The sequence below is a fragment of the Bufo bufo genome, chromosome 8 (genome assembly GCF_905171765.1).
Source record: "Bufo bufo chromosome 8, aBufBuf1.1, whole genome shotgun sequence".
In the NCBI taxonomy this organism is placed as follows: domain Eukaryota; kingdom Metazoa; phylum Chordata; class Amphibia; order Anura; family Bufonidae; genus Bufo; species Bufo bufo.
In genome coordinates this window covers 192,627,808-192,649,883 of record NC_053396.1, presented here as the reverse complement: position 1 = coordinate 192,649,883, position 22,076 = coordinate 192,627,808, and the positions used below count along the sequence as shown (strand labels likewise).

The following is a 22,076-nucleotide window of genomic DNA, read 5'->3' as shown; positions in this document are numbered from 1 at the left end:
GTATGAATTTAATTTTCCACTTAGGGAGGTTCCATCACTAAACTGTACAGAAAGGCATCTCAAGTGAACCAGAATTGTCTGTAATAGCCAGGGTATTTTATGAAAAGCAGTGGAAGAGATCACACCACCCACAGCAACGAGTCAGATATCACCCTAGGCAGCAGTAGAAATGTGACAGAATCTAATTACGTTCTTTAAGGAACATCAACTTTTTTCCAGGGAATGTGTTCTCGTAAATAACCCCCCACCTCATTGTAATAATTTACCTGTAATGCTGGATTGATAGACTTGACTTGTATAATACATTCCTTGGAAATTTTACAGAATGCATTAAAAGTAGAAAATTACAGCCCCAGGGTCCTAATTGGTAAAGATAAAATTAACTGTTTATGCAAATCTGTGACTTCTTGTAATGATAAAAATGTACTCAATGTTCTTTTCTCTCTCTTTTTTCTCTCCCCTGAAGACTCTTTTGGCCAAGGGGCCATGGAGAAGTTGCTGTGCCTGCTGCTGATGGGAGCTCTGGGGTACTTTGGGAGCGCACAGTATTGCCCCGGTCGCTGTATCTGTCAGATCAACTCTCCAACTCTCACCATGCTGTGTGCCAAGACAGGACTTCTCTTCGTTCCACCAGCCATTGACCGAAAGACAGTAGAGTTACGACTAACAGATAATTTTATTACCATCATTCGACGCAAGGACTTCAGCAACATGACCAATCTGGTGCATCTGACACTGTCACGGAATACTATTATCCAAATTGTACCACTGGCATTCTCCGACCTACGTTCTCTAAGAGCTTTGCATATGAACAGCAACAGACTTTCCGCCCTGAGGAATGAACATTTTCGTGGCTTGGGCAATTTGCGCCATTTAATTTTAGGTAACAACCAAATAAATTCTATCCAGCCTGGGTCATTTAGTGAGTTTGTCTCCACTGTAGAGGATCTTGACTTGTCCTATAACAACCTCGAACAACTGCCCTGGGAAGACATTGGCCAAATGGTGAATCTAAACACCTTAACTCTAGACCATAATTTAATTGACCACATTGCAGAAGGAACTTTCACTATGTTGCATAAGCTTGTGAGGCTTGACATGACCTCTAATCGTTTGCACAAGCTGCCTCCAGACAACCTTTTTCTCAAGTCTCAAGTTTTAGCCAGTTCAAGAGGTTCAAGTTCATCTCTATCCATAAGCTTTGGTGGGAATCCTCTACATTGTAATTGTGAGCTTTTATGGCTTAGACGACTGACAAGGGAGGATGACCTTGAGACTTGTGCCTCTCCAGAACAGCTTACAGACAAGTATTTTTGGTCAATTCAAGAGGAGGAATTTATCTGTGAGCCTCCACTCATTACTAAACACTATGCCAGCAAATCGTTTGTCATGGAAGGACAAAGCGTCAGCCTTAAGTGCAAAGCGGTTGGAGACCCTGAACCATCAGTCCACTGGATTGGTCCAGATGGAAAACTTATCCATAATACAACAAGGATGGTAGTTCATGACAATGGAACTTTAGATATTGCCATTACAACACTGAAAGATAGTGGTTTTTTCACATGTATAGCATCAAATGCAGCTGGTGAGACCACTGCTCCAGTGGAGCTGGCAGTAGTACCCCTTCCACTGCTGGTGAACAATACGGCTCATATTAAAGAACCAGATCCTGGGTCCTCTGATATCACAACTTCTACTAAGTCTGGATTTAATGATACCAAGAATTTACAAGATAGGAGAATTCTGGTGGACAAGTTAAAGTCAACTTCAGTTGTCATACAGTGGCCATCACAGCGTCATATCCCTGGGATCCGCATGTATCAGATTCAGTATAACAGCTCTTTAGATGACTCTTTAGTGTACAGGTGAGAATAAATTGTTGGTAATAATAGTAATAATAGGTCGGTCCTTAGAATATGATAGCATTTAATTACTAGGAATTGTCATGTGTGTGTGCCCTATCAACTATCCATAGCTGTGTTGTGCTAAGATCCTGTTTATGATCTGTTGTAACACCACTGTTCCCCAACCTGTGCCGTCAGCTGTTGCAGAACTACAATTTCTACTAGCTTGTAGCATCTGATTGCATCTAAGTACCAATCCTGTGTATTCCGAATAGATATGTGCTTGTTAATGAGCAACTATTGAGCTGAATTTATCCTATCAGGGTAGCAACACACCATTATAGGTGGAGATATAAATGGCACATAGGCTAAAACACTGCAGGGTTTGATCAGGGGCGTAGATAAAGGGTTGTATAGCTAGTAGTCACACCCCGCCCCAGAAGAAGTGGCACATGGTAGGTGGGGGGCTGTTACAGGCTTAGCGTTTTGGGCCAGAAGCCTCAAGTTATGCTTCTAGTGTTGTGCAACCAAGCCACCACTTACATTTACATTTTGGGCTAACAATCATTTTTTCAATTGGTCTTTATAAAAAATGTTAAGCCATTTCTGAGATACACTGGTAAAAATCAGTCTGTTTATCAGTTTCTGTTTTCTTTGAATCCTGTCATATTCTTATAAGCCAAATTATTATGAATTTGATAAGAATTGAGCTATAATAAGTATTTATAAGGTCAGGAGATCAGAGATAGGAGCTACACATAAGCCGTCAGATGACGGGATTCGAAGAAAACAGAAACTGATTTTGACCCCGTATGTCAGAAACAGTTGAACATTATTAATAAAGACCTACTGAAAAAATGATTTTTTAGCCCAACATAAGTAAGATGCAATCTTAAAAAAAATTGCCCTGAAGGTGTCTATAACCTACTATACATGAAAAATGGAAGCTCTCTGCACACATTTTTGATCAAACGTGTGTCGGGCCCATCTACCAACGTCAAGGTGGCTTCTGCAGATGGGTACCTAACACAACTGCCTCTCCTGAGCCTAACCTAAGGCCTCATGCACACGACCGTTGTGTGCATCCGTGGCCGTTGTGCCGTTTTCCGTTTTTTTTCGCGGACCCATTGACTTTCAATGGGTCCGTGGAAAAATCGGAAAATGCACCGTTTTGCAGCCAAGACCGTGATCCGTGTATCCTGTCCGTCAAAAAAATATGACTTGTCCTATTTTTTTGACGGGCAACGGTTCACGGACCCATTCAAGTCAATGGGTCCGTGAAAGAACACGGATGCACACAAGATTGGCATCCATGTCCGTGATCCGTGGCCGTAGGTTAGTTTTTATACAGACGGATCCGAAGATCCGTCTGCATAAAAGCTTTTTCATAGCTGAGTTTTCACTTCGTGAAAACTCAGAACCGACAGTATATTCTAACACAGAGGCGTTCCCATAGTGATGGGGACACTTCAGGTTAGAATATACTAAAAAAAATGTGTACATGACTGCCCCCTGCTGCCTGGCAGGTGCTGCCAAGCAGCAGGGGGCAGCCCCCCCCCCTGTAGTTAACACATTGGTGGCCAGTGCGGCCGGCCCCCCCCTCCCCTGTAGTTAACTCATTGGTGGCCAGTGGGCCCCCCTCCCTCCCCTGTAGTTAACTCATTGGTGGCCAGTGCGGCCGGCCCCCCTCCCTCCCCTGTAGTTAACTCGTTGGTGGCCAGTGGGCCCCTCCTCCCTCCCCTGTAGTTAACTCGTTGGTGGCCAGTGGGCATTCTACCCTCCCTCCCCCTCCTAATTAAAATCTCCCCCCTATCATTGGTGGCAGCGGAGTGTACCGATCGGAGTCCCAGTTTAATCGCTGGGGCTCCGATCGGTAACCATGGCAACCAGGACACTACTGCAGTCCCGGTTGCCATGGTTACTTAGCAATTTGTAGAACCATTATACTTACCTGTGAGCTGCGATGTCTGCGTCCGGCCGGGAGGTCCTCCTACTGGTAAGTGACAGGTCATGTCACTTACCAGTAGGAGGAGCTCCTGGCCGGACGTCACTTACCAGTAGGAGGAGCTCCCGGCCGGACGTCACTTACCAGTAGGAGGAGCTCCCGGCCGGACGTCACTTACCAGTTAACTACAGGGGAGGGGGGGGGGGGGCGGCCGCACTGGCCACCAATGTGTTAACTACAGGGGGGGGGCTGCCCCCTGCTGCTTGGCAGCACCTGCCAGGCAGCAGGGGGCAGTCATGTACACAGTTCTTTTAGTATATTCTAACCTCAAGCGTCCCCATCACCATGGGAACGCCTCTGTGTTAGAATATACTGCCGGATCTGAGTTTCACGATGTAACTCAAATCCGACGGTATATTCTAACATAGAGGCGTTCCCATGGTGATGGGGACGCTTCAAGTTAAAATATACCATCGGATTGGAGAAAACTCTGATCCTATGGTATATTAACTCCTGACTTTACATTGAAAGTCAATGGGGATGGATCCGTTTGAAATTGCACCATATTGTGTCAACGTCAAACAGATCCGTCCCCATTGACTTGCATTGTAATTCAGGACGGATCCGTTTGGCTCCGCACGGCCAGGCGGACACCAAAACGACTTTTTTTTCATGTCCGTGGATCCTCCAAAAATTAAGGAAGACCCACGGACGAAAAAACGGTCACGGATCACGGCAAAACGGAACCCGTTTTTGCGGACCGCAAAAAAATACGGTCGTGTGCATGAGGCCTAAGCCTAATGGTCAGGGCAGTGTGGGAACCAGCTATATTTATACTGTGCTTAAAAGCCCTGGACAGATGGGCGGGGAGTTCTCAATCTAAAGGAACCAGCTATAATTATACTGTGCTTAAAAGCCCTAGACAGATGGGCGGGGATGTTCTCAATCTAAAGGAGGCAGCTATCTTCCAAGCACCCTGCAAGAAAATTTAGACTAGCACATCCAAAGTCACAGGTGCACATCCATAAAGCCAACATGCAGACAGCAAACAAAATACATATGGCAGCACACTGTTTATACATGCAAACAATTTTTCATAGTATGTATAGTATCACTGTAATCCAGAATAATCTCTAATATCTAGTTCTATTGTTTGCATGTATAACAGTGTTCTGCCATACATAGTTTTTTTTGTGTCCATAACCTTCCAGATGCCTTTTATGAGACATATATAGTGTATAGGACTGCATGAAGGCACACTAGACCAAGTAACTTATGGATCTGAATTATATAAACTCCCTTATATGTAAACTACCCCACTAAAATGACTACATAATGTAGTGTTGGGTAACATAATGACATAGTTTATAAGGCTGAAAAAAGACATCCGTCCATCCAGTTCAGCCTGTTATCCTGCAAGTTGATCCAGAGGAAGGCAAAAATTCCTTCTCGACTCCAATCAGGCAATTATAAAAACCTCCTGGATCCACAAACTCTCCAGGAATCTAATAACTATACCATTCTACATACAGTAGGTTACTAAGTTACTATTGCTCCTGGTTAGAGATGAGTGAATTTCTTGAAATTAGTTTGGGTCTGACTGACAAACAAAATTGGTTGTCGTATTCGATTTGGGTACAAATAAATTTGATCTGCATAAAGTATCATGAATTTAAAAGATTTGAGAATGAATAAGTTTACGCAGGCTAAGTGAATAAATATATTTACTAAGTGTGATTAAATATAAGATAACACAGACAAATTACATACAGAGTAATAAAAAGTAAATACATCACTAGCCTAAATATGCAATATTATGGGGTGAGACTCAGTCAGTCATGCTATAACACATGGCTGTTTACTACGTTATAACACATGACCAACACTCTAAGGTATACAAGAGATAGAACAAATCAATATTTACATCCTACCTAAGATGAATTTCTAGGTAGAGTCCCCCGAATATATGTGTGCAAACCAGAGTTATTCTCATCAGCCCCTCCTCCAGTGTGCATCACACATGTCTCTGAGATCACTCAGTATTGTGTCTTATCAGCACAATGGGTGATGGGTACTTCTCTAACCCACTACATTACAAGGGAAACTTTATTATACAGAATATTAAAAGTAATATAAAAAAGACATGGGACAGAAGCAATCAGTACCTAAAAATACCCTTATTATTATTTTTATTATTATTAATGCGCCATTCATTCCATAGCGCTGTACATATGAGAAGAGGTATACATACAAAATACAGACAATTGCACTAATCATAAACAAGACGAGTTACAAACTGGTACAGAAGGAGAGAAGGCCCTGCCCGTGAGGGCTTACAATCTACATGGTATGGGAGAAGGACACAGTAGGTGCGGGTGAAGTTGGTCATGGCGGTATAGAGGCAGCAGGGTCACTGGTTGTAGGCTTGTCTGAAGAGGTGGGTTTCCAGGTTTCATTTGAAGGATTCCACTGTAGGTGAGAGTCTGATATGTTGGGGTAGCGAGTTCCAGAGTATGGGGGATGCTTGGGAGAAATCTTCGAGTCGATTGTGGGAAGAGGCGATAAGAGGAGAGGAGAGAAGGAGGTCTTGTGAGGATCGGAGAGTGCGTGTAGAGATGTATCGGGACAGTAGCTCAGAGATGTAGGGAGGGGACAGGTTATGGACGGCCTTGTATGTATTTGTTAGTACTTTGAAGTGAATTCGCTGGGCAATGGGGAGCCAGTGAAGGGATTGGCAGAAGGGGAGAGGCAGAGGAGTAATAGGGTGAGAGGTGGATTAGTTGGGCAGCAGAGTTGAGGATAGATTGGAGGGGTGCGAGAGTGCTAGATGGAAGGCCATAGAGGAGAGTGTTGCAGTAGTCTAGGCGGGAGATGATGAGGGCATGTACAAGCATTTTCGCAGATTCAAAGTTAAGGAAAGCACGGATGCGGGAGATGTTCTTGAGTTGGAGGTGGCAGGTGGTGGAAAGGGCTTGGATGTTTGGTCAGAAGTAAAGGGCAGAATCCAAGGTCACTCCAAGGCAGCGGACTTGGTTGACTGGGGAGAGTGTGCAGTCATTGATTGTGATAGATAGGTCTGTTGGGGGGGTTGAGCAAGATGGGGGAAAGATGATGAGTTCTGTTTTATCCATGTTAAGTTTTAGAAAGCGAAAGGCGAAGAAGGATGATATAGAAGATAGACATTGTGGGATTCTTGATAGTAAGGTGGTGATGTCTAGACCAGAGAGGTAGATTTGTGTGTCATCAGTGTAGGAATGATACTGAAAGCCATAGGACTCTATGAGCTGTCCCAGGCCAAAAGTGTAGATAGAGAAGAGCAGGGGTCCTAGGACAGAGCCTTGCGGGACACCAACAGAGAGGGAATAAGACGAGGAGGTGGTGCGGGAGTGGGAGACGCTAAACGTCCGGTCTGTAAGGTATGATGTGATCCAGGAGAGGGTCAGGTCAGTGATGCCAAGAGATGAGAGAGTTTGCAACAGAAGGGAGTGGTCAACAGTGTTGAAGGCAGAGGACAGGTCGAGGAGAAGGAGGACAGAGTATTGTTTCCTGGTTTTGGCCGTCAGTAGGTCATTGGTGACTTCGGTAAGGGCAGTCTCAGTCGAGTGGTGGGGTCGGAAGCCAGATTGTAGGCGGTCAAAGAGGGAGCAGGAGGAGAGGTGAGAGGCATACGGAAGAAGTAATATGGTGCGATAACTGGACAAAGAAGATGGGTCAAGTGAAGGCTTTTTGAGGATGGGTGTAATGGTAGCATGTTTAAAAGCAGAGGGGAAGACACCAGACGTTAGTGATAGGTTGAAGAGATGAGTTAGGGCTGGGATAAACACTGTGGTGAGGTTAGGGATTAGGTGGGATGGGATTGGGTCAAGTGCACAGGTGGTGAGATGTGATCTGGAGAGTAGAGTGGAGAGTTTTTCCTCTGTAATGGTGGAGAAGCGGGTTTTGGGAGAAGAGGACCGAGCAGTTGTGTAGAGGGTCTGTGGGGACTGTGTAGTGAAGCTTTCTCTGATGTTGACTATCTTTTGTTTGAAATATTTGGCAAAGTCCTCAGCTGAGAAGAGAGGAGAGGATGGGGGTGCTGGGGGATGGAGAAGGGAGTTAATAGTGCTAAAAAGTTGTTTAGGGCTGTGGGCCAGGGAAGATATGAGAGACAAGAAGTAGGCCTGTTTTGCATCAGCGAGTGAGGATTTGAATATGAGGAGGGATTGCTTGTATGCGGTGAAATAAACTTTAGAATGTGATTTCTTCCATCGCCGCTAAGCAGCCCTGGAAGCTTGTCTGGGTTTTTTGGTCAGGTTGGTGTGCCAGGGTTGTCTGTTAATTTTTGGGTTTTTTTTGTGGGTGAGGGGGGCAAAAGTGTCCAGAGCTGTACTTATTGTGTTGTTATTTGGGTGGTGGCAGCATCTGGGTCTTGGAGGGAACAGATGGTAGAGAGTGGGAGAAGAGAGTCAGAAAGCAAGCGAAAGTCGAGATGTTTAAGGTTCCTGCGGGGGTGTGCTAGTGTGTGGACCGGGGAAGCAGCAGAAGAGACCAATGAAGAGAAGGTGAGTAGGTTGTGGTCAGATAGGGGGAGAGGCGAATTAGAAAGGTTAGATAGGGAGCAGAGGCGGGTAAAGATAAGATCCAGAGTGTGACCATCTCTGTGGGTGGGAGCTGAAGACCACTGTGATAGGCCGAAGGAGGAAGAGAGTGACAGGAGTTTAGAGGCGGCCAAGTGGCAGGTGTCAATAGGGATGTTGAAGTCACCCATGATGATAGTGGGGATGTCGGCAGAAAGAAAGTGTAGTAGCCAGGTGTTAAAGTGGTCAAGAAAGATGGTGGCTGGGCCTGGGGGGCGGTAAATGACGGCTACTTGAAGGTTGGAGGAAGAGTAGATGTGAACAGAGTGTACTTCAAATGAGGTGAGCGTAATGGAGGGTGGCAGTGAAGTTGGGCTGTAGGAGCAGGTGTCTGATAGAAGACCAACTCCTCCACCATGTTTGCAGCCGGGGCGGGGGTGTGAGTGAAATGAAATCCACTATAAGAGAGTGCAGCAGGGGAGGAGGTGTCAGAGGGTGTCAGCCATGTTTCTGTGAGACCCAGAAAGGAAAGGTTTTGAGAGATGATGAGGTCATGAATGTAGGACAGTTTGTTACAGACAGAGCGTGTATTCCATAATGCTCCTGCAAGAGGAACCAAAGGAGCAGGGGTCACAGGAATGGTTATTAGGTTTAAGGGGTTGCAGAAATTTGTAGAAGGAGATTTGTAGTGGGACATGGAGGTGATAGTGGGGATTTGCTGAGGGGGGCCTGGATTTGGAGAGATATCACCAGCAAAAGGAGAAGCAGAGAAAGTGTTAATAGGTGAGAATAGGAGAGGGCAGGAGGTATCTGTGTGTGTTTGGGAAGGAAGTGTTTTATGTTGGCAAACAGGTTTGTGCAAGCGGTCAGATGAGAAGGTAAGATGGAGGGAGAGATGAATAGTTCCTTGCTGGGTGAATGGATGTGGGGGTATTTCAGGAGGTTGTGGAAAAGTGGGAAGAGTAAGAGGAAAAATTGAAACATTGTTTGCATTAACTATGTCTGTAATTACAATACAATCTGAAAATCAAAAGTTCCTCGATTGCCCTGAAAAGTCATGCATGACACTCTGAGGTCTCACAGGGCGGTATCCAACTGCTTTAAATCTCTTTAACACCAAGACAGCATTAGTAATGTCAAAGTGACAGCGACATATATAACTATGGGTAAATGGATGGCTGACAGTGTTAATTTGTGGCAAATTCAAAGCAAATTCAATTTGTTTAGTATCAATTCACGCATCTCTACTCCTAGTAGCAACTTTTTTCTGTTCTTGAGTATGAGTGCCTCCTATTAGTGATGGACGAATATCGGCCGCGACGGTTCACAAACGCGCCCCATTCACTTTAATGGCAGGCGAACCTGAAAAACCTTCAGCTTATATTTGCAGCCACCAAATACTTAGTAGAAGTGTACAAATAGTCCCACAACATGGACAGTGACATACCAGAGGGGGATCAATGGCAAAAATTCCAACAAAAAATATGTATCTTAATCAGGGGACATTTTTATGCGTCTTAAAGGGAAATTCTCTGAAATGTGCTCTGTTAGAGCCTAGAAAATTTGTATTTTAGGCCACAGGAGTACGGGCCTTAAAAATTAGGCATTCACCTGACATAAAACAAATTCTGATTATGTGGCTCGAGGTACATTATGCGGTCACTGAATAACAATTTTACTGTAGCCCAGTTTTTTCCATTTTTTTTTGGGGGGGGGGGGGGGCAACTGGTGCTGTATTTCAAACCAGTAGAAATTATTGGTTCCAATTGCGTTTGTCACTCTGTGAGCTGAGGTAACGCAGCAAAACCGCAGACAACTGCTGCACTACCTAAATGTACTATATAGAAAGTATATTATTGGTATATAACACCCCTGCTTCAATCAGTTTTTTGGGGGGGCAACTGGTATATCACACCATGAATAAATATAAACGCAAGACCAACGCTGGCCCACATGCCAACCTACAGTTAGTATATGTAATACATATTACGGCAAATTCAACGGGCCAACAATTAGAGAAATATGAGGGTACCAGCTCCTATAACAAAACACAAAACCTACAAAAATTTAAGCTCACAGGTACTAATACAAAAAATTATATTTTATTGAATTACAAAATGCACTATATAGAACGTATATTATTGGTATATAAAATCCCTGCTTCATCCAGTTTTATTGGGGGGGCAACTGGTATATCACACCAGTAGAAATTATTTCTTCCAATAGTGTTTGTCCTTCTATATACCTGCAGTATCGCAGCAGAACCGCACACAACTGCTGCACAATACAAATGCACTATAATATACTTTCTATGTTAGAAAGTATAAGTATATCACGCCCCTCAGTATGTCACACCTATAGATAGCACACCTATACCAGTCCTTAAAAGGACTTTTGTGGCCCTATTAGCTAGCGTTTGGTGTCCCTAACAGCCTGTCCCTGCTCCACACAGCAACCTCTCCCTACACTGGCAAAAGACTGAATGTAAAATGGCGGCCAGATCAGGTTTATTTATAAGGTAGGGGGTATGTCCATGTGCTGAAACGTCTCAATTGGCTGTCCTGTACCACCTGATGGATGTGTCATGGGTCAAGGTTCTTCACAATGTAAAAGAATATGGCACCGGCGGACATCTCCATATGTTCGCATGCTCGGCGAATCTCGAACGAGCAAAGTTCGCCGCGAAGCGGCCGCCGGGTGAACCGCAAGGCCATCTCTAGCTCCTATTATTACTCTAGATATTTCTTACCATCGAAGAATGCGTAGTTACGGGAGAACCGGTAAAATAAAGTCGGTCTTCTGCCCAACATCACTGTAATGAGTTTCCCTCAGGTGTAAAGAGCATGTCACACACTGCAAACAGTTTATAAGGGGACAATTCAGGTTTGCTGAGCAGTACAGAGAGGTAATATTTACCCTAGATAAATATTACAGAAGAATAAAATCTGCTTAACATGTAGATGCAAGGCAGAGCAAAGTGTACGGTGTTTAACCAGAGATAGTGCATAGGATATTGGAGCCAATCTAATTTATGATACGATACTGTGACTATTTAATAGGAAAATATTTCCAGAGAAGGTTTCAGTTTGTCTCCATGGTTATCAGAGAATTTGGGCACTAGACCTAATTCTGCCCAACTGTTTCAGACTCGGGTTCCCTTAGCTCACCAGAAGGGCCCAACCGTCCCCTTGTTATCATCTTACAAACAGTATGTATCATTAATAAGATCTAATAGATTATTTGTGAATTTTCCCAAAAGAAATAGGCCCTAGTGATCAATGATTTCTCTAAAGTCAGATCCAAATGGAGTTATCTCCTGCTGGACCCATTATTGCGCCAGGCCCTAGGTCCACCAGTAGGATCTTCTGGTATTCTGGAGAGCAGTATAGCACTGTATGGTTTGCAAAAGGACAATCACATCATAACGATGAGATCTTTCATGAACCAGAAGAGAGAACTGATAAATAACAGTGACTCCTACTTTGGTAGACCCCACCAGAGGACTAACATGGAGATCTTGGGCGCTAGTACAATATCTGTTTGACATAGGATACTGATGTCTTTCTATGTGGTAGGGGGGCCATAAAGTGCCTTTCAGCTTCTGGGCACAAGTACAATTGCCACCTCTATTGCTATACCTCTTGACTTGGCCACCTCCACATTACATGGTCACCTCTCCATCTAAATGACCATTTGTAATTAAATATTACCCCTGCTGTGGCTATGTCTCCCCAAAATTACTTAAAGGCTGTTATTTCCCCACCTTTATAACTTTCTCATCAGTCTTATCTCTGACATGTATATTACAGTTGCATTGATTACATCAGAAACCACAATCCTTGGTAGACAGCCTTGAATTAGTTCTTAAAAACCATAAATAAATTATGTAATAATACTAATAATAATTTAATATATAATAAACAATAAATTAACTTATAAACTAAAAATTTATTCTGTATACAACTGCTCTGAAGTAACTTTTTGTTACCGTCAATGTCACTTTAGTTGTTGATGACTGTTTCTCTATTTTCTTATGTAAATTACTTGCTATATTCTCCTAAGATTAGAACTGAGAGGTTTCCCTGCTGTTCATGTCTGGGGAGAGATTTTAACATCATTTCTTCAGTTGTCTGATTTTATTTCTGTCTGGTATTAGCAACCAAATGTCTCCCACTCTGTTTTGCATGAGCAGATTTCACACAATCCATCACATGATACAGTTTTATTTGTCGGCAGCACATCCCCTGTGTACATACTCGGGGCAATGCGCTGCCGATAACAGATGATTTCGAGCTTGAATTTCTGATGTTCGGCGACATGTTTACAAGTGGTTAAGAGAAAGGCCATGTGGCCCAAGAAAACCCCCCAAAAAGCGCACATCCACCAGTTATAAAACCAATACTTCAATTTTATTAGGCTGCAAAGACAAACAAACAAAGTAAAAAATTGTATACAATAGACCGTGAGCTGGTGTCAAATAAAGGCAGCAGCTTTGGGCGACTTTCTTTTCTTCAGACCCACCTGGATAGTTTTTTTCACCCATGTACTTTACTCAGGTATTGGTGCTTTGATGCCACATTATCCTTGACTACTAATTGTATATCCTGAGATGCATTGATGGTTTACTTCTTTTAAACTATCGATATTGTGTCCACATTTGTGGCTATTGGTGGGGACTGTATACGTGCTGGCTTTATTTGACACCAGCTCACGGTCTATTTTATACAATTTTTAACTTTGTTTGTATGTCTTTGTAGCCTAATAAAATTGAAGTATTGGTTTTATAATTGGTGGAGGTGCGCTTTATTGGGGGTTTTCTTGGGCCACATGGCGTTTCTCTTGATTATACATATGTTGAACTGCCAACGCACTCCAGTTGTGTGCCCCCCTACACATTTCTCATGTTTACACGTGGTGGGAACGAGCATCGTTCATTCCTGAGCATCAGCCCATGTAAGAGAGCCCATACTCTCTCTCATCTCCCTCCACTCAATTCTATGGCTCTATCTTTTACTCTATCCTCCTCCTTATTTATCTATTTTCCGCTTCCACTTTCATCCCTCCCTCTCTTTCTGCTCATCTCCCTATACTTTATTATATTCATTTATAAAGCACCAACGTTTCCCGCAGACTGCACGCTGTCATCATATCGGTCTATGTCCCCATTGGGGCTCACAATCTAAATTCCAAATTAATCTAGCAGTATGTTTTTGGAGGGTTTTAGGAAACCAAAAGTACCCAAAGGAAACCTGTACAAACACAGGGAAACCAACAAACGTCATGGAGACGTTGTCAATGGTCAGATCTTAACCCAGGACCGCAGTTCTGCAAGGTTGCAGTGCTCACTGAAATAAAGTGGCCTAAATGGGAGGAAATGCTCAAAAACCCCAAACACTGTGGCATGTTTATAACCGGGGGAGCAATTCCTCCGCATGTGATCCGTTGCTAATGGCAATCCCGAAGCAAAAATGCATACAATGGAGGATGTTGGCAGTGGACCACATGCACCACAAGAGCATCCTACACAAGATGGGATAATGTGTGGATGCGAATATAAAAATACAATATCACTGCGAAAGGTGCACCACAATGATATGCAACTGGCAACACTGGCTAATCCCTCAGGCTGATGTTAAGAACTGAGACTTTAGCCAATTTATTCCAGTCAGGAACACATCGGAGTCCTTTTGCACCACCGTCATGGTATCTCAGCGTGGCATGGGTTCCTACCACTAGACTACCTACAGTGTGTGAACACGGTCTGAGAGGTGCTAAGATACAACTTGCAGCTAAGCTCCCATATACCTCCATAGTGAGATCACTCAGGTAGTGGTAGAGATGATAAGGCTGTAAGCCCCACCTATAACAGGCCACGTGACACAGGCTACCAGGCGCAGAAGAATGCTACCAGCAGTACACAATGGCACATTCTAAACATATCAAGAAAAATAACTGAAATAAAGTGGCCTAAATGGGAGGAAATGCTCAAAAACCCCAAACACTGTGGCGTGTTTATAACCGGGGGAGCAATTCCTCCACATGTGATCCGTTGCTGACGGCAATCCCCAGCAAAAATGCATACAATGGAGGATGTCGGCAGCGGACCACATGCACCACAAGAGCATCCTACACAAGATGGGATAATGTATGGATGCGAATATAAAAATACATAAATCACTGCGAAAGGTACACCACAATGATATGCAACTGACAACACTGGCTAATCCCTCAGGCTGATGTTAAGAACTGAGACTTTAGCCAATGTATTCCTGTCAGGAACCCATCGGAGCCCTTTTGCACCACCGTCAAGGTATCTCAGTGTGGCATGGGTTCCTACCACTAGACTACCTACGGTGTGTGAACACGGTCTGAGAGGTGCTAAGATACAACTTGCAGCCAAGCTCCCACATACCTCCCTAGCACCTCCACCGTATGTAGTCTAGTGGTAGGAACCCATGCCACACTGAGATACCTTGACGGTGGTGCAAAAGGGCTCCGATGGGTTCCTGACAGGAATACATTGGCTAAAGTCTCAGTTCTTAACATCAGCTTGAGGGATTAGCCAGTGTTGTCAGTTGCATATCATTGTGGTGTACCTTTTTGCTGTGATTTATGTAGCAGTGCTCACCATTGAGACACGGGGCTACCATAGGAACCATATTTAACCATTTCTTAATTTTTTCCCCTGTCCTCTCCTTCTGACCCCAACCCCACCCCTTCTGCTCATCTTCTGTTCTCCATCTTTATCTCAAGCCATCTCTTTATTTCTACACCTCTCTCCTTTCTCGTACTTTCCATCCACTTCTTTCCTTCTCTGGCTCGTTCTTCTCTCTCTTGCATAATTTCATTCACACTCCTTATCTTTCTCATCCTTGTGAACCCTGTTCCCGCATCTTTTTTCTCTTACACTTTCTACCACCCTCTCTCTCTTTTCTTCCCTTCTTGCTCCCCTTTTTTTTACATTCCCTCCCTTATCTCCTTCCCATCTCTCACCCTTCTTTCCTCTGCATGCAATTGTTTTTTTGTCTAGCCGACAGCCGGAATTTGGGCCATATCAGGCAGCCGGATCTCTGAAACAAAAACAAATCTTAAAGGGGAGTTGTCACCTCCCCGGACATCAGTACTGTCATTGTCAGACTGTGAAGGGACAAACCCCAACTGGTAACACCCATCTAGACCTTCTTTGCAAACTTCTAGCAATTTATTCATAATTTCCAATAGGAATAATAAAGAAATTGCACAGCCTAGAGTCATAAGAATCATGTTTATTTGTGCTACAGCATTATGTAAGCAGTGCAGCAGGTGACATTTTGGTGACAGACTCCCTTTAAGCACCAAATAATGCAAAACTATAAAATAATAAATGATAAAATATTTTTGAGAAGTTATAAAATAATAAATATAAAATTTTATATATATATATATATATATATATATATATATATATATACAGTACAGACCAAAAGTTTGGACACACCTTCTCATTCAAAGAGTTTTCTTTATTTTCATGACTATGAAAATTGTAGATTCACACTGAAGGCATCAAAACTATGAATTAACACATGTGGAATTATATACATAACAAACAAGTGTGAAACAACTGAAAATATGTCATATTCTAGGTTCTTCAAAGTAGCCACCTTTTGCTTTGATTACTGCTTTGCACACTCTTGGCATTCTCTTGATGAGCTTCAAGAGGTAGTCCCCTGAAATGGTTTTCACTTCACAGGTGTGCCCTGTCAGGTTTAATAAGTGGGATTTCTTGCCTTATAAATGGGGTTGGGACCATCAGTGGCGTTGAGGAGAAGTCAGGTGGATACACAGCTGATAGTCCTACTGAATCGACTTTTAGAATTGGTATTATGGCAAGAAAAAAGCAGCTAAGTAAAGAAAAACGAGTGGCCATTATTACTTAAAAAAAAATGAAGGGCAGTCAGTCAGCCGAAAAATTGGGAAAACTTTGAAAGTAAGGGCTATTTGACCATGAAGGAGAGATGGTTTGGGGTGAGCTGGACCGCAGAGTGAAGGCAAAAGGGCCAACAAGTGCTAAGCATCTCTGGGAACTCCTTCAAGACTGTTGGAAGACCATTTCAGGGGACTACCTCTTGAAGCTCATCAAGAGAATGCCAAGAGTGTGCAAAGCAGTAATCAAAGCAAAAGGTGGCTACTTTGAAGAACCTAGAATATGACATATTTTCAGTTGTTTCACACTTGTTTGTTATGTATATAATTCCACATGTGTTAATTCATAGTTTTGATGCCTTCATAGTCATGAAAATAAAGAAAACTCTTTGAATGAGAAGGTGTGTCCAAACTTTTGGTCTGTACTGTATATATACTTGGAGTCAGTGAATGGAAATTTATTGTCTGCAACCGACAGTTGAAACTTTCTTTTGTAGCCCTGCACACAGGAAATTTGTATGTCTCCATGTACGGCTTTGTGTGTGCGCGAGGCTTTAGGCTAATGGAATTTATGTGCTGTGGATCTCACCACCAATCCACTACGAACAGGCCACATGGGGATATCATTTTCAAAATCCCATCCCCAATTTATAATATCGTAATTTGTTGAGGATTCGTGCCAATTCGCACAAAATCTGCAGGATCTGGACTCACCCTAAGGCCTCATTCACAAGAACGTAAGCCGCCCATGCCCGTGTGGCGGACCACAAGTTGTGGTCTACAATGCATGGACACTGGCCGTGTGAATCCCATATTGCAGCATGGACCCATTGACTTGAATAGGTCAGCGATCTGCAATATACAGCTAAAGATGGGTCATGTCCTGTCTTTGGAGGTGCGAAGGCATGGAGCGCTTCTGAGGGCTTCTGATCCGTGCCTCCTCTCCGCATTTTGCGGATTGTGGACCCATTTAAGCCAATGGGTTCACGCCACAATACAGCATTCACACAGCCAGTGCCCGTATATTGCGGACCTGCCATACGGGCGCGGACGGCTTACAGTCGTTTAAATGGACCCGAAGGATATGCAGGACTGGAAGTAAATTTCACCACGGACTCTATGTCAAAATCTACATCACATCTGCTAACGTTCTGCATCCAGTGCAACCAAGTGAGGGATTCTATGCCCCGTTCACATGTAATGGATAAAATCCAGGCAAATTTTTGTCCACCCTGCAGAAAACATCATCCCAAGAAGAATGAACATGTTCATTCTTCTTGCGGATCCCACATGGAAAAGCTGCAGATTAGCCACACACGGATTAGCTCCGTTAAGTGGGACTAATCCTTTTAAGATTTTGCAGACAAATCCACTGCATATGTGCGGCAGAAAGCCTCAGATTTCTACTGCGGATCCTCAAGTAAATACACAATGGATTTGCCAAAAGCAAATCTGTCATGTGCAAACTGAGCCTGAAATTTACAAGACCAGGACATCTACATAGAACTACCTATAGATCAATAGATATCTATCCAGAGGTCCAAGTTTCCTTTTCATAGGGTATATGAAACCAAAAATAACAAAAGGAACACTGCTAAAGACCCAAAGAGCATAATTAGGCTGCTGACTGCAATGTGTGCATTTACCAGCCCACTGCACTAACTCAACCCCATGTGATTTATCGATCTTCCACATCTATATTGTTTTTATCTTCCATTCTCTTTCCCTATTGCAAGTCAAGCACCAAGCACTTCACAGGTTTTCATTGTGTTCCACAATTACGCACGGTACAATTTATTATACTTATTTTTATCTTTTTGAATATATTATGAGAAGATAGTAGATTTGGTACCGATTTGGGAACAGAAACTTTAGATAATAAAAGGTTAAGTGATACGTAAGTTCACTTTTCTTGATGAGTGCAATCATCGTTCTTGCACATATGGACAGCATTGTGTTCAGAGTCTCGTAATCTCATGGTTTTTATTTTTTTCTGCTGTCCTCTGTCTTTCTGCTGGTTTCCGCACAAAAACTCCCAGCTGGCCACAAATATTTAGCGATTCTGCTTAATGAGCCTTGAAAGATACTTAAAAAAACATTAAATGTCACTTGCTCCCTTGAAAATATAAACTGTGCGTATACTATGATGGGGGAAATGAGTGGAATGGAGATCCTTCATGAGTCACCCCCCAATCTTGAGGAACAGGTAGCCTGCTTGCCTCCTTTGTTTTCCCAATTCCAATTTTCTTTAAAGTATAAAATATATTAACAGTTTCTCAATGTCAGACTCTGCTTCCTTGGACCAATCAAAAGAAATGGGGTCCATCCCCCATCTATACAGAAGATGTCTAATTCTTGTTATCGCAGTGGTCCATGCCCACAGCCGCTCCTCTCCTGCTCGAGGACACAGCAGGGACCTTGCCCACTTGTTCCATAGCTGCAGTGGCTCAGTCTCACTGATGGCTTCCTTTTTCTGCCTGCCAATCCCAGACACTGAAGGAGCGATGCTTCTTTCATGCAGGCTGAGCCCTGCTTCCTGCCTTCAATGCTTCTCTCTGCCCATAGGGCATATACTCCCTCTGGCTCGTAAAGATTCCTTATGTGCACCCTAATCTTTCCCAGCCAACGGCTAGTTCCCGTTGGCTACTTTAGGCACAGTCCTGTGTGAGAATGTGCCTAAGCAATAGTTTCTAGTTTGCCAGTTTCCTGCTGAGGTGTGCCATGTTCCTGAGCTGCCTCCACTGACCTCAGACTGTTTACTGGATTGCACATACTGTGCCTGCCCTGACCTCAGCCTGCCCCTGACTACGATTTCACTTGATCCCTTTATGTTCTGTACCGGTGTCACCTGACCCCCATGGGTCAGCAGTCAATTGAACAGAGACTATGCCAAGGGCAGTGGCTTGATGGTTTCCCTACAGTGAAGTCCAGATCCCTCTATAGGGGTTAATGGATGAGCTCCTGGGGAGCAAAAGATAACATCCTTAAAAGTAGTCTCAGTTCAAGTGACTGCTGACCTATGGAGGTCAAGAAACATTAGTACAGAATATAGAGAGTTCAGGAGAGACAGGCTAAGGTCAGGGCAGGCAGCTCAGGGTCAGTACAGAGAAAAGGAAGAGATCCGGTACATGGAACAGGAAAACAAACACATCACACTGGAGCTCGAAACTAGTGAATGGGAACCTATTGCTCAGGTACCTTCCCCTGTGGAAAGTACCCCAGGGTAACCAGACATTGGCTGTGGAAAATGAGGGTGTACACACGCTGGCCATTTAAGAGCCAGAGGGAGGGCACGCCCTATGGGCAGAGAGATGCATTTCCGGCAACAAGCAAACCTCAGCCTGTGTGGAATAAGCCTCACTACTCTGGCAGCCGGGACTGCCAGGCAGGAAGAGGAAGATGCCAGTAGGATCCAACCGCTGGAGTGCTGCAGCTATGAAGTAGGTGAGCAAGGCGACTGTGCCAACCAGCATGAAGGGAGCGTGGTGGTCACGGACTGCCACCATAACACATAGTTTTAATTGTATCATTAGTAGGGTCTAATGGGTTTTTGTTGATCATCACATAACAAATAGACTTGGTAACCAGTAACAAAGTTAGTTGTAAATGGGGTTGTCTTCTGCTAGTCCTTTGTAGCCCATTATTGTGTCAGAGCATGATCCACCAGAGGATCTATTGGTATTCTGGTGCGGTGATCCAAGCCTGCATACATATAAGAAGAAACTTCTTGACATTGAGAGACTCAAAAAATAAATCTGTAATACTGTAGTAATCTTGTGTTGGAACTTGTTTTTTTCTGAGCTTCTGAAAACATACTTTTGTTTCTGTTCTCTTCATCCAGGATGATCCCACCGAGTAACCGAAGCTTCTTGGTCAATGATTTGGCTCCTGGACGTGAGTATGACCTCTGTGTCCTGGCTGTCTATGATGACGGGATGACTTCACTAACTGCTACTCGAGTGGTGGGATGTATCCAGTTCAACACAAAAGAAGAAGGTGCGCAATGTCAACCTCTCCACACCCAGTTTCTTGGAGGCACTATGATCATTATCATTGGTGGAATCATTGTGGCTTCTGTGTTGGTGTTTATCATCATCCTAATGATCCGATATAAAGTGTACAGTGGCCAGGAGGAAAGTGGCAAAGCAAGGGTCAGTAATGTATATTCCCAAACAAATGGGCAACAAGGCATGGCTTGTGCTCATTCCTGTGCCAAGTTGGGAGAAAATAACTATGAACCATTGCCCCCAGCTTCCAAAGAGCCCCAAGTGGATGGCAAAGACCCTGGTAAAGGGGAGAACCAACCTTGTTCACCTATTCCAGCTCCTCTAATGGAAATGGACAAGAGGAGAACTAAGACATCTAGTGATCTTCAAACAGTGGCTCTTTTGTCTTCTCTCTCAGGAGACCAGACCGAGACCAGCGCATTAGGTTCCACCACCTCATTATGTCTGATTACTTCAGAAGGACAGGCACATGTGGGGGCCAAAGCTCCTCCCAGGACTTATCAACATAGATTCTCCTTCGATGGAGACTACTCTCTGTTCCAGAGCCACAGTTATCCTCGCAGGGCACGGACAAAGAGACACATGTCCGCCTTGGAGTTGCACACCCAAGAAGCTGACCTTGGTCATCGAAGAGTCACATTTAGCAGCACAGAGTGGATGCTAGAGAGCACCGTGTGAATAGCACAGTTGTTCACAAAATCTTTGAAGGGGCAGGTAACATGGAGGAACACTTCCTACGATACCTAATGTCTCAGCCATCATTTTAGGGGCACCTCAAACCTTTCTATCAAAATTCTGCATTGTGTAGCTATGTTTAATATCTCTGTCCACTTTGGGAGGTGTTGAGAAATATTTGAATTTTTTGGGAAAATAATCCACGTTCTTACCCGGTCAACATACATGTATTTGTAGTTGTCATAGGTGGTGTACTAGATCATAACAATATCTCATTGATTCCTCTAAGTGTACAGATATATTAAACACTTGTATATGATGCATTAACTGAAGAAGAAACATGGGCACTGCTTTTTTTGAGAGTCTTAATGCTGTTTCTCTAGAGCCCACAGCCCAGTACCATGAGATTCAGAATAAGACAAACACCATATCATAACCAAAAGCTAACCAAGAATTTTTCGACGTGCTCCTCCAACTTGCCCCAACTAAAACTGATCCACATCTTGTGAGCCCCTCCCTCCTCTGGTTTGGGGATCTAGAGGGATATTGTTCTGCTTGGGTTGTGGTACATGAAGGCTGAGCCCTTGAAGCAGTGCCTTAAACCAAGAGAGAGACCAGCACACAAGCTTTCTGGAACCCTCTGAGACTTCTCTTGTAAATGGAGACGGACAAGCTGGTTCATCAGGGGGAAACTGGACATATGCACAAACGACATGATACCCAAACCTACCGTACCAGGCTGTCTGCAAAGAGGAAAGAGGGAAAGCTTAGAGGGATTTTGTTGACCATGTTGTCTGGGTCCTGACACAATATACCGTCTGTACATCTAGCTGGTCTGGATCCGTTCTGAGTTACTCAATTCAGGAGCCTTTCTGGGACCTAGCAGGAAGAGAAATCATCTGTAATTGACAAGCACAAGTTTTTACATTAAAAACGTGTGTCACCCTCCCTCTCTTCAGCACATATATAATTGCAGAGAGAGAGAGAGAAATGCCAGTTGGGTGCAGTGGGAAATTAAAGTCCTTTCTGTGACAGCCCTGTGTGTCTGATGTGTTTATTTCTTCTCTGGAAAAGATGCCAACTAAGTCACTATGGATTAAATCCTATAGAAGGAATTTTATCGTATGGTTACTAGAGATGTTATGAA

The 22,076-nt window shown here is 43.7% G+C and overlaps 1 protein-coding gene across 1 annotated transcript in view; it reads left to right on the top strand.

The window, feature by feature from the left end:
• The window catches only part of LRFN1 (leucine rich repeat and fibronectin type III domain containing 1), a 209,339-nt gene extending 188,407 nt beyond the window's left edge, over window positions 1-20,932 (top strand). Inside the window, exons 3-4 of the mRNA XM_040404862.1 lie at window positions 467-1,865; window positions 20,089-20,932. Coding sequence (XP_040260796.1) covers window positions 487-1,865; window positions 20,089-20,932 — 2,223 coding nt within the window. The 5' untranslated portion in view covers window positions 467-486. The remainder of the gene's footprint in view (window positions 1-466; window positions 1,866-20,088) is intronic.
• Window positions 20,933-22,076: the final 1,144 nt, after the last annotated feature.